The sequence below is a fragment of the Schistosoma haematobium genome, chromosome 3 (assembly GCF_000699445.3).
Source record: "Schistosoma haematobium chromosome 3, whole genome shotgun sequence".
NCBI lineage: Eukaryota > Metazoa > Platyhelminthes > Trematoda > Strigeidida > Schistosomatidae > Schistosoma > Schistosoma haematobium.
In genome coordinates, this window is record NC_067198.1 from 19,327,865 (window position 1) to 19,341,022 (window position 13,158).

At 36.8% G+C, this 13,158-nt stretch overlaps 1 protein-coding gene across 1 annotated transcript; it reads left to right on the forward strand.

Moving 5' to 3' along the window:
- The first annotated feature begins 1,268 nt into the window (after positions 1-1,268).
- DNAJB9 (DnaJ sub B member 9) lies at positions 1,269-10,604 on the forward strand. Its single transcript, XM_051213224.1, has 4 exons — positions 1,269-1,318; positions 2,562-2,793; positions 7,803-8,090; positions 9,079-10,604. The coding sequence occupies exons 2-4, from the start codon at positions 2,571-2,573 to the stop codon at positions 9,147-9,149; spliced, it is 582 nt and encodes a 193-aa protein (XP_051069180.1). The 5' UTR covers positions 1,269-1,318; positions 2,562-2,570; the 3' UTR covers positions 9,150-10,604.
- The last annotated feature ends 2,554 nt before the right edge of the window (positions 10,605-13,158 follow it).

Here is a 13,158-nt window from a genome sequence, read left to right on the forward strand (position 1 = left end):
CTCATGGTTCTCCTATGTACCGTCACAATCTGTTTTCACCGGCGAATGTTGCTGCCACAGCCAGTCACCAAGGGAGACAAGTCTCCTGATTATCACGTCACGAAAAACCATGTTAAGCACTAGCTGCGAGGTGTGACGTCGATGTAAGCTGTTACGCCACTGCCGTTCAATTCGGTTGAACAGACTGCACACATAGATTAACACGCTGACAATCCGCAGGTCTACCTCCATTCCTTTTGGCCTGAAGGTTCCAGGTTTAGGATTGCTTTGTACAACTATTTGATGGTTACTATAAAAAGTCAAATCGACGTGCAGTTTCTTTCCCTAATTTCATCTTTATCCGGGAGTTGGCTTGTTCTCTACCACTACAGGCTATTCTGAAGATTTTCGGACTACGGATCTAGAGTATCTAACGTAGAAAAATATCTGTACTGCACTTATGGTTGTTGTGACGGTTTTCCGACTTTTAGCTCCACATGAACGACCTCTGAGCAATTAGGAAAAAACCTGAAAAAACCCAACCGTTCACTAGAATCAAAAGAGGGCTATAAATTATTGCAAAAAATGTGATGTACAGTTTTGTGTTAGGGTTAGCAATTAGAGTTCTTATCACGAATTGCAGACATAACATCAGCTATAATGTTATTCGACCATACAGATGAATGAATTTCACTCAAAATCCTGGACCTGATGTCTTAAGCCTTATTGATTCGTCCGTAAATCATATTCTTATCGGCACGGGTAGTTTGTAAAAATGTCCGCGAAAGATTTATTTACTTAGACATGCCCTATGCTTGTAAATGTTTAGTTGGTTCACGTACACTGATTTGCGATAGTCCGTTGTATTTACCAGACCATTTCCCCGTTAAAGTATATGTTCTCAAACTAAATTAAAGAAGTGATATGTACTGGACGCCAGTTTGTCCGCTGTGCCCGGATAATCACTGGACATCTTGGGTTCAACATCATCCTCATTCAAATTTAGAAACTTCTGTCTCCCATAAAAGGACGATAATTTTCAGCCAGTGGAGCCACACAACATTACACTTTATGTCTCAGAGACGTTCTTTGAAAAATAAATTTGCTGAATGAAATTAATTTTATAAAGTGTCGAAATAGGTATCGCTAGTCCCGTTAACTTTATAGCATATAGTAGATTATCTTCCTCACTAACATACGTCTTGAAACAAAGCTTCTATATCTGAATAAATACGCAGAAAATTGTATTACCGTCAACTTTTTAAGTGTTTAAAACAACATGGGTCATTCATAACACACGTTTACGTGAAGTTTTAAATCCTGAAGGTCTCTGGTATATGTATGTGTATGTCGCTTGGCGCTTTTTTTATATTAAGTATCCGTGCCGATAAGAATATGATTTACGGACGAATCAATAAGGCTTAAGACATCAGGTCCAGGATTTTGAGTGAAATTCATTCATCTGTATGGTTGAATAACATTATAGCTGATGTTATGTCTGCAATTCGTGATAAGAACTCTAATTGCTAACCTACCTAAACAGTTTCCCTACTGATCTTCAGGATTGTAGAAAACGATCAGTTTTACAATGGCGAAGAAGAAACTTGCTTAAGATACCAATAATCGTCCTATGTGGATTGCGTTTATTGGTTTTCATGTTTGTTTCTACAGCCAGTCGCTACATCGTTCATTATGAGTCCCACGTAGCTCGATAGCTGGGTTTAATTTTGACCACTGCTATATACCTAACACTAAGTGTTCCCAATAAATGCCATCTATTTCAATTAGCCCTAAAGGCGTTTTCTGTCACAATTGCAGAACTTCATCGAAAACCCAGCTATATTATCTGGAGCATTCTTTTTTGATATCTCATAAAATCATGCTATTTTCGAAATACGTTTAAAATAAAACAGTTATATCTCTAATGAAGTGTTTTCGTAGACCCAGAAGATAAACTGTTACCAACAATTAAGTTTTTCAGATAATTACCTAGAATAATTTAATACTGTTAGGATTGATTAAACTTATAAGGTTATATGATAGTTTTGAAAGTTAAATTGATTTCACCGGCAGTCATGTTTTAGTTTCAAGCATCTATAAATGGTCTGGATATCTTTTTATTTGACGTCATGGAACACATCTTAGTATTGTTGCGAAAATTTCATTGATTTCGAGTAGAAAATTTTAGTATCAGATGTTTTTTGCCATAATTTCCGTTTAAACTGGTTGATCATTTACACTGTCAAATTTAGCTATTGTCCGCATATTATTGGTAGACTCATTATGTTAGTCGGGTGTCCTTACTGAAGTGGGTAGGGACGGATTGTCCTGTGATCCAACAGTTTTCGGACCCCAAAAACGCTAAATCGCAACCAGTCTTTATCCCTAGTTGGGAAGGTATAAGTATAGAGATTATGTTTTAAATCTAAGTATTATTTCATAGTCATTCGACTTGATTTCAAAAGGCTAGAAACTCAAGTCGTATGCTCGTACTTAACAATCTAATAGTGAGTTAAAAACTTTTATTTGCCAGTATGATATTCACTGAACTAAATTCCTTACTTTCATCTATTTTACTATAGGTCCAGATCATGCAGGATTTATTCAGATATTTCGTTTTATTCATTATTTTTTCACTCGAATTTTTACTTGGCAAAAATAATGCTGAACAAGATTATTATGACATTCTCGGGATAAGTAAATCAGCCTCAAATAGTGATGTTAAAAAAGCCTTCCGGAAACTAGCGTTAAAATATCATCCAGATAAAAATAAGGATGAAGACGCACAGAAAAAGTTTGTGAAAATTGCTGAAGGTAAGTGAGATCATTTCATCGCTGTAAGTTTATTTCCATTGGTACATGACCTTTTCGAAAAAAAACGTACCAAGTTGTTCACTCGTAACACAAATTCATTTTGTTTGTTGATCATGGCATCGCTGTATGTTTACGTCTAACCGGGCTTTGATTATCAATAGACAATGTTAAGTAGAAGTAGGTCCATTTTTGATTTAGTGATTACTCAAGTAAACTTTAATACACTGGATTGTCGAGAAATAACATAATTTTATGAAGGAATAGGAAGTATAAGTTCATATTGTCAAGGCAATTCTTTTCCTATAGTAGTATCACATAGTTTTAGCTTAATTGTGTCTGATAGCATCTCAGACTGTCATGGAAACATAATAGACGATTGATTTTATTTTATTTTAACACATAGATATTGGTACAAGGAGGCACCAAATACATATGCGCCACACAAATCTCATTCGATATGTGTGAGGGCTGTGATACTGCCCGAGTGCCCAAACCGAAGCAGGTGGTTTTCTTAGGGGGCCACACCCCGAGCCTTCGACTTGAAGGTCTGATCCACAAGGCAGTGGAGCATCGTAAGGAGATGCAGTCCCATAGAAGCCGGTAACCAACGACTGGTTCATACGCCATTTGTTCCCACAGGATACTGGAGCCCATGTGCACCATTGACTTGGAATCCGGTTAAAGCGCCGAACATTCGCTTTTCATCCTCTCATTTCCGTAAACAACACCCCCGCCACGAGAATGCGAACAGCTATCCTTTATCCCATTCCACCAGGTTATAAACCTATCATTGCTTATTCCTCCTAATCTCACTGTTGGAAAATGATGCTCAGTATGAAACCCGTTGGGTCTAATTTTGACTGCTACTGACTTCATTGTCATTGTATGGCGCATATGTATTTGATGCCCCCTTGCACCAATGTGTTCAAATAGAAAAATCTAATTCATCATATCATTGCAAACAGTATGTTCAGATTTCTGGTCTCAATTACAACCCTATTCTTATTGAAGACCTCTGATACTGACATTTTGAATACCTTTTGAACACCAGTCTGTTTGGAGAGATCGGTGGTCACAGTCAGGACAGTAGTGGTCTATGATAATCTGAGCCATCTTTGGCGCGTCGGTGATGTTAGTCTGGCTGTAAAAGATCAGGTTTATAGCGCGTCAGTGAGGACAGTTTTGCTTTATGCTCGTGAAACCCTACATCTCCAAGTTAAGGGTGTTAAACACTGAATTTTCAGTAGATTGGACAATAGAGCTAGAGTCCCTAATTGAAACAACTTGGGATATTTTTAGAACTTTGTACTTAAACGTTACTGCACCCCTCATCCCTCGAACTAAGCCGAAGGGTCCATGGAACTCCCCACCATGGTTTAGTGGGGGGGGGTAGCCCGGACCAATCGGGCTATACTGGCTCGAACATTCGTTTCTCAAGGTCCTACCATGCCAGGCAGATCGGTCGAGGAACGGTAAGATTAAAAGCAGGGAACCCAAGGTCCCAGGGTAAAATACTGCTGACTGTACAGAGGTGTAACGGCAGTACGGTGTTTCCCTCAGCCAACCAGCATAACAGCTGTGCTGCCTTCCCACAAGGGAAGGCTGGGGGTTAGAAAAAGGTGGACCCCAAAAGTACACACCTCAATTTATCCCATGGATTTCCGTCTCCGGCGATAAGGTCTCAACAAGTGTGGAGCTAACACGAAAATTACTCACAAAAAGGTGTGTGACCTGCCTCGTACAGTTGTCCCTTGGACACTGTAGGCAAGCTCTCAGGTCACTAAGACCAACTCTAACCCAATCTCCTCCCCAGGTACCTCCAGAAGAACCCTTCAACTGTGTGTGCAACCGGGAAATAAAAACCGCCCTCATACCTCTGATAGCACTCAAGACCACTGTATTCATAATCAATCTTCCTCTTCGGTTCCTATTATTCCTCCTACTTCGACTTTGAACTCTGAACTTCCTCCTCAAGTGTCACTATGGCCAACGATTCTAGTGCGCAAAATGCTCTCTCAACTCTACTAAAACCTGGCTCCAAACTACACATTAGGGCCTTCAATGTACTTACTCTGTGTCAAATCGGCCAGCAGGCCTCCTTGTCTAAGAACCTAGAATCTCGTACGATTGATGTATTGTGTGTCTCCAAAATACGTATACAGTATGCTAATGTGGTCATTGACTTGACCTCACCTCGCGAAAACAGAGAGCCTACCAGATTCACCCTCCGTCTATCTGGCGACATGATGGCTAGTTCTCATGGACTGACGGGTGTAGGCATAGCAGTAAGTATGAAGGCAGAAGAGGCACTGTTAGAATAGATTGGCATTAACAGTCGCCTATATGCTGTTCGGCTAAACGGCTCCGTAAGAACTCGGAGGGATAGGGACACATGGCGTTGCGTTTTCTTCAGTTCTGCTTACGCTCTCACTGATTGTAGCCCGGACGAAGTGAAGGATGAATTTTACAGAGAGCTTCCCGAAGTTCTCCAAAAATCTAAACACGCAGACATAGTACTCGTAGTAGGTGACTTTAATGCCTGAGTAGGCAGATTAAACCAGATGGAAAGACATTTAGGTGGGTAGTTTTGTATTCTGGCTCAGCGAACAGATAATGGTGACCGTCTACTGCAACTGTGCTCAGACGATCGTTTATTTTTAACAAGCACCAATTTTAAGCATAAGGAGAGGCATCGTCTAGCATGGTGACCCCCTTCACCAAACTAACAATGGTCTGAAATAGACCATATTGCCAACAGTCATCGTTGCAGAGGCTCAATAGAAGACTACCTCTCATTCTGGAGTACTTGTTTAGACTCTGATCATGCTGTAATGCGAGCACGAATTTGCTTGCGTCCACCTGGGCTCAGAAAAGTCACATTAAGAAAACGCATTAGAGTTGAACTGAGTGACGAGAAAACCAAAAGTAGATTTAAGGAACGCCTGAGGTGACACCTAGGTAGTTGTGAAAACGAGGCTGACCCAGATGTTGCTTAGAAAGATATACGAACAGTTGTGAAAACAGCAGTGACATCTGTTAGTGATTTGAACCCAAATGGTTAAGAAGAGCTAGTGGATTTCTGTAACATGTATTACACTGATAGACTCTCGTAAACTCATCCCATCAGGCTCCGAACACGATGAAGAACGAAAAGAAACCAGATCTTGGTTAACTAAAAGTCCGTGCGCAATGGAGGCTAACGAAAGCGAAAGAGATGGAAAAGGCAGCAGTTATAGGTAAAACTAGACAGCTCTTCAAAAGAATAAAAGAAACCGGAATTAAGAAGTCAAGTGTGAGACGATCTCGGAGAAAGACGACACTCTTATCTGCTCTCAGCCCAGACGTTTAGAACGATGAGCGGAACACTTTAAGATGCAGTTCAACTGGCCTTCAGCTACTATACAACTACCCACCATTCCCAAGCAGCCTGAATGGAACATTGAAGTAAGTCTCCCGACTCTAGCTGAAGTTCCAAAGGCTACAGCTAATCTGGAATGAGGAAGGGAAGCTGGTTCAGATGGATTGGCTCCAGAGGTCTTTAAGGATGGTTGTCCAATTTCAGCGATTAGATTGACCAATATTTTAGCTCAAATCTGGGGGTTGGACGTAATCCTATCTGACTGGTCACAATCACTTATTGTCCCAATGCATAAGAAGGGGTCAAAATCATCCTGTGATAACCATGGTGGGATTATTTTGTCCAAAATAGCTTCTAAAATACTAACCTTGATCATTATCAGACGCCCAACAAAAACTCGTAAACTGCAAACGCGAAGAAATCATGCTAGCTTCAGACCTAGTCATGGCTGCATCGACCACATATTCGCCATTATTCAGATCTTAGAACACAGGTTTGCTTATCGGCGTCCGACAATGATAGTTTTTCTTGACTCTGTAGACCAAGAGGTTCTGTGGCAGTCTCGTTGAAAGGCGTACCTTAGAAGTACATAAACCTTGTGAAGGTTCTTTACTTGAACACTACCAGTCGATGCCGCGTTGACAACTTCACTTATACTGGAAGTCTGGTCAGCCCTAATGGGTTGGTGTCTGACGAAATCTCTTTACTGATTCAGAAAGCTCGCTTGGCTTTTGCCAACTTACGTCACCTATGGCGAAGGCGAGATATCTGTCTATCAATTAAGGGACGAGTATGCTGTGTGGCAGTTCGTTCTGTTCTACTTTACGACTGCGAAACGTGGCCATTAAAAGTAGAAGATACTCGTAAGCCACTAGTATTTGGCCACAGATGCCTTAGAAACATTGCTCGCATCTGCCGGGATGACCGGATAAGTAATAGTGAAATTAGACGAATGGTATCAGGGAGTGATGACAAATCAGTTGATGAGGTTGTGAAAAAAGAGGCGGCCAAACCAAAACATGGCATCAGTCCATGAAGTCACTAACTTCTGATGTGAGCCGTGTTGGTAGATGCAGTCTATTGAGTTGGGACCCACGCAACTGTCGTAACCAATGGTTGGAGACTCTAGGTGACATGGCTTTGAATCAATTACACTGGCATAGGTTTATACACTTTGTCTTCCCTTAAACCGTGAGGTTAAAATCGCTTTTTTACCTTTCTTTCTACGAACTAATTCTTTCTCATATTCTTATATGCAATCTTATTTTTTATGTATTACTACCATTGAAGTAAGTACTTCTATGAATTCGGTTTTCATCTTGTGCTAATGAGTTATGGCAACATGGACCGATGCATATATGTGCCTGGTCCTACGTTGTAGCTGACTGATTCCTGAGATACATTTACGCACTAACAAACATCTACATGTTTACTGAGTTAATACTGATACGTATCTAATGCAGCACTTACTATTCATACCAGCATTAGCGTACTGCAATAATAAAAACTTTATTTTATTGTTCCGAGTCAATCTATTGTTTTTCATACAGTTTAAGGAAACTATGTTTTGAGGTTCTGTAGTAAAATTATTGGATTTCTTCTGATCTCTTTGTATTACTCGATATCTTACTTTATTCATCTTCTTACCAAGCTTATGATGTGCTCTCTGATGATGAAAAACGTAAACAGTATGATAGTGTTGGACATAGTTATTATACACAACAGCCTGGTGGAAGTGGTGCTCCAGATTTCGATTTTAATAGTTTCTTCCGAAACTTTGATATGTTTCGTCAGCATAGACATACTGATGATCATGGTTCGTTCTTCAATTTTCGTGGTTTATTTGACGATGATGATGGTGATGACGATGGCTTCTTTTCACCATTCGGCAGCATGTTCCATTCATCAGATGAATCTCATGGGTTTATTAGACATCAAGGTAAGTCGTCTGAAACATGATCCGTGAATGTAAAAAACATATGTAGGCCTTAAGTATTTAATCATTGTGGTATTTGAATGTATGTCTTATATTGATCTAAACAAGCCAGTAATGCTGAGGTTAAGCGTGTTGTTTTAGACAAAGACGGCAGTTTGAGTAATAAAGTTATACACTTCCATCTATTGAAGATGGGTGTAATACGTGTTACGCATGAATAACAAATGCCTACTTTGACATGCGATGCTGAATGGGTTGGTAAAAGGCTCGGAGCAGACACATTAAAATATGGCATCGCATCATAAGTTTATTAACTATTGATCCGAGTCAGGTCGATTGGTGTAGATTTCCTGATTGGAACTCGTGCAGTATTTCTAATCAGTAGTTGAACGGGGGCTTTGGATGGAATAGTACTAAATCATTTGGAGTTTAACAGTTACATTTGCTCTCCATTTTCCTCCAAATCTTGAGTTATGTACCATTCGTAACTTTCCAACTTTCTTTCTCATTTGCATTTTGCTGATCTATATTTTTCGTGTTTAGATTTCCATGACAATTAAATTTAAGTCCTCTTTGCTCTCTCACTATCCTGATTTACGGTATTCCCATATGAGTAAATACACATCCGTACTAGATTCTACGTTAATGAATATTTGCAGATAATGTGACAGTGTTGTAAGTTTTATCACGCAACGGTTCAAAAGCCTGGCAAACAGAAACTACTTACAAAGTATTGGTGATTGAACGTTTGAAGCCTTATTATGTTTAGTTCTGGCGGTCGCATCTCACAGCTAAACAACAAAATATAACTATGCTATATTCGGAAACCACTTTGTTTAAAATTTAGTCAAGATGTTATAGTTTTATAGCCGACAAAAGTCATCTTTTTAACGGCAGTAGTATGTGCATTGATTATTATTCTTCTAAATTTTAACAGGAAACCTCTTTAATCATGATAAATAATATCCATATTCTTTACTGCTTTTTTTAGGTCAACAAAACTGTCAAACTCAAACCATACGAAGAGGTAATACAATTATTACTCAAACACGTTGTTCTTAATTACATCCTAGAAGTTATTTCATTGGTATTATTTTGTACTATTATACAAAAATATCTCACTGTTGTTTGCCCTCTTGATAAGCTTAAAATTGTGTACAGCCGGTGGTCGTTATTATAATGTTTTACATTGTCATTTTGTTTATATGAATGTTGTATTACTTTTTCTAATAATCCACATAAAATAACTGGTTGTTCATATCACACACAGTGTTTTGTTTTGTTTGGAAAAGAAATGTTTTTTATATCTAAAGACGTGTGCCTACTCATTCATCTCTTCTGCTTTATTCTCTTGAGACTACCATTGTCTTTCTCTTGTCATTGGTTTGCGTGGATAATTTTAAGGAGTAAAGAAAATGTGTAAAAGGTAATTTCCACAAACATTAAACAACCATGATAAATAAAAATTTCCACTATTTCATTCGTTTGATAGATATAACCAACTGTTGATTGTTGTTTGGTTCAACAAATTTCCATAATAAAAATTAAAGCCATCAATATATTGTTTTTTTTCTAACGTGATAATAATGGTAATGTAAACTGGTTTGTGTTACTATAAACAAAAGTAGTAACTTCATTATGGACTGAAAAACTGTTGATCTTAATTCACCTGGAGTGTATGATATATAGAGTCATAGAAAGTGATGTTACATAGTCGAAACCAGCGACTGTGAGTAATTAAACTGATAAAATATTATTGGTGAAATTGTGATCAATGCGATAGAAAATAACTACGTAACAAGAACTATCTAAAATTAAAAACTTGACTATAAGTTGCCTACTTGGGAATTAATATGGAAGTAATAATATAATCTGAGATTAATGACTATGAAGTTAAGATAAATATATTTTCAAACCTTGGCTTAAGAGGCAATAAAATTTACAGAGCAGTTTTCTGGACTATGAGCCACTAAATCTACAGACCAATAGTCACACCTCGACTTCGCTGACCATACCTTGCTCCTAATCTGCTGTTCCAAATAGCATTAAGTGTTAAAGTAACTTGGTGTTCAATATATGTTGCACGTCTCTCAGTCGATAAAGATTCGTAGCTTTATTAACTTGTCTGCTTAATACCCTACATCTAACTAAGTTCAGCGTTGCACACTCCTTTGTTTTATGGTTCGTGATTAGTATTTTAAATATACCTATGGTTAGGTTTCAGTAACTTATAAGTATCCTCTGCTTTCAAAAGCCATGTTTGAGTGAAAATCTTAGCATTTGTGTCATTTTAATTGTGATCATATATAAGCAATTTACCTTATGGCAAATTGCCGTTCTCAGAAAATTCTATCCAGTAAAATATTATCATAAAGACATTTTTGTGTCATAACATTCTACTGATAGACACAGTAAAAAATTTGCTAAAACTTTGAGTGAATCTATATTTAAGCACATAAATACCCGTATAATATACTTTCCTTTAAAAATTTTCAGTGAATAATCACGAACAGTATGGTAGATTTTGATCATTTAATGTCTAATTAGAAATCAGTAATATCATTCAATTACGTACTGCTTCAAACTACTCATTATTGTCATGGTGATATTACAGTGTATTAAAAAGTGATGAATGTTGCGAATTAATTATGTACTAATTCGATTACTTACTGTTACAATTTGATTCTACAAATACTGATTATCTTATTTGAAATATGTATATATAGTGAACCAATATGGCAGTATATTTAATGAATGTAAATAAGACAAACTTTGTCTGATTGATAGTAGTTCAATTAAATGTTAACGTTTCAATTCGTCTGCTAAGGTGTATGCTTAAGTTGCAGTTATACTGTCACGTGGTTTGAGTGTTACAATTCTATTATGAAACCAATGAACATAAATTGTTTGACCAATTCTTTGTGAGTTATGTATTCATGTTTATGGGTAAATCTTACCAATCATATGTCGAGGATTGTCTTCTGATATTCCGGTATCTTGGATGTAGAATACTGGGAAACAAGCAACCTTGTTTGTTATCACTTCGTGTGTCGAAACTACACCATGCCAACAAACCAGTCATGTTGATGATAACGCCTAGTGGATTATTGCGCAAAATTCAAAATATAATGACGGATGACTTGTACTTTAATAAGAGTTGGGTAAACCCTAACAAGATTAAGAAACTAAATACTGATAAATATGAGAAGACTAAAGAATAGAGACCATATCCTATGAATTCCCGAAGGTACTCGGTTTTCCAAATTGAAGAAATGATTGAGTAAATATTTATCCATACCTTCGATTGTTAAATTATTGATTGTAGTGAAAGAAAAAGGCTAAGTTTACATATTATTGGTCTCTCCAGCGTTGTGATTTAGGGCTATAACCTTATAGGATTCTCGTCACCAACTGATGTCAGCTATCATGCAACGAAGATTTGCCACACTTTTGCTGATAAACTTAAGAAAGTTAAAATTTAGAGTAGAAGAATATTATGTAGCTATACAAACATCTTTTACTGTGCATTGAATCACATCAAATACTCGAACATACAATTCATGAAGGGAGCAAATATTCCTGATAATTTAACTTGAACAACGTATCATATTCACTTTCTGGTTAATTAATAGGTATTTTCACTAACTTCAAGCATCTTAATAACTGAATATGACCATTTTTTACTTAGTTCATTTTAACATACAAGTTATCTTTCACTCCACTTTCAATTTCCTGCAAAAATCCATGAGATATTATCTTGATTTTGATTGACTTACTAAAGGCCGTCAGTATATTATATGTTAACCGTTTCGTCATTCTTATTACTCGATACTCTATGTATTTTTATGTTTGTATCAATTCATTTGGTTACATAATTTTGTGTAATAGCTGAATAAATATCCTGTTAAATAGTAAAAAAAATACTCATGAGATTTAATCAAGAGTCATACATAGACGGAATCTATTATTGACTAGTAGAATGTAATAAAACTAACACTTTCCAAGAAAATATTACTGTTAGGTTGTAAATATTTATCTTTGAATAAATTTCTATCATTTTCGAAAAGACTAGAAAGATATCATAGTTTTAGAAATTTCTCTTGTGAATTATAGCTTTTTTTTCATCCATGAATGATCTCAAGTGAAGTGAAAAATAACTGTCATTATGAAAATGAAATCTGACCATATAACATCTCGAAGTTCGAGTACTCACTGATTTATATGATGTGTATTACAAAAGAAAAAAAAAACAATTATTGTACAGAATGATAGACTTTCACTGTTGAAAGTGATAAACTTGTAGTGTGGCGCCAAGTCGCAATTGACTTTGGTCACCACTACAGGAAAGTTGCGTACCAAATATCAGAAGGCAATTGAAGGTTGTAGCGAAGTATATTTGTTAGTGATCTCGTGGTATCGAAAGAATATCGAGATCGTACCAAAGAAGTACAAGCGAATTTACTGAGCAAACGTAAGTTCGTGCAAGGTCACAACCAACGGAAGGATAATGGGAGAATAATGGATGTCTTTAGTACAGTTAAACAAACAAATACATTAAAACAATCACTGGTACAATTGGTTACAATAATAATTGTTTCCATTAAACCAATCGCGTTCTCTTGCTAAAAGTAGGTCACTATAAACTTATTGATAAAGTTTTTATGACCAATATAAATACTGAAAAAATGATTTGATAATTACCAAGATAAAACTTGAATGCTTCATTTTCTATTGAAACTGATTAATTACAATTCATTAACTTGTCCTTTTTATATTACCACTGAATTAATTACTTCTATGAATTTGGTGTTCATCTTGTTGTGCTAATGAAGTATGGCAACTTGAACCGATGCACATATATGTCTGGTCCTACGTTGTAACTGACTGACTGACTACAAGAGAATAAAGTATTCTACTGCTCAAAGATTTTCTTCTCTCATATCTTAACAAGTATCTTCAAACTTAATCATCTCTGTAGAACTATTCATTAAACAAACTATTTAAGAAATAATTTCGTGTTTTTTTAAAATGTTTCTCATAATCAACATTAGAAGAAAGATGCAGAAGCTGG

What these genes read in the sequence shown, in the direction of transcription:
- DNAJB9 (XM_051213224.1), top strand. Translation starts at nt 2,571, where the DNA reads ATGCAGGATTTATTCAGATATTTCGTTTTATTCATTATTTTTTCACTC. An exon ending in GTTTGTGAAAATTGCTGAAG is followed by an intron (nt 2,794 to 7,802) that starts GTAAGTGAGATC and finishes CTTCTTACCAAG; the next exon opens with CTTATGATGTGCTCTCTGAT. An exon ending in TGGGTTTATTAGACATCAAG is followed by an intron (nt 8,091 to 9,078) that starts GTAAGTCGTCTG and finishes TGCTTTTTTTAG; the next exon opens with GTCAACAAAACTGTCAAACT.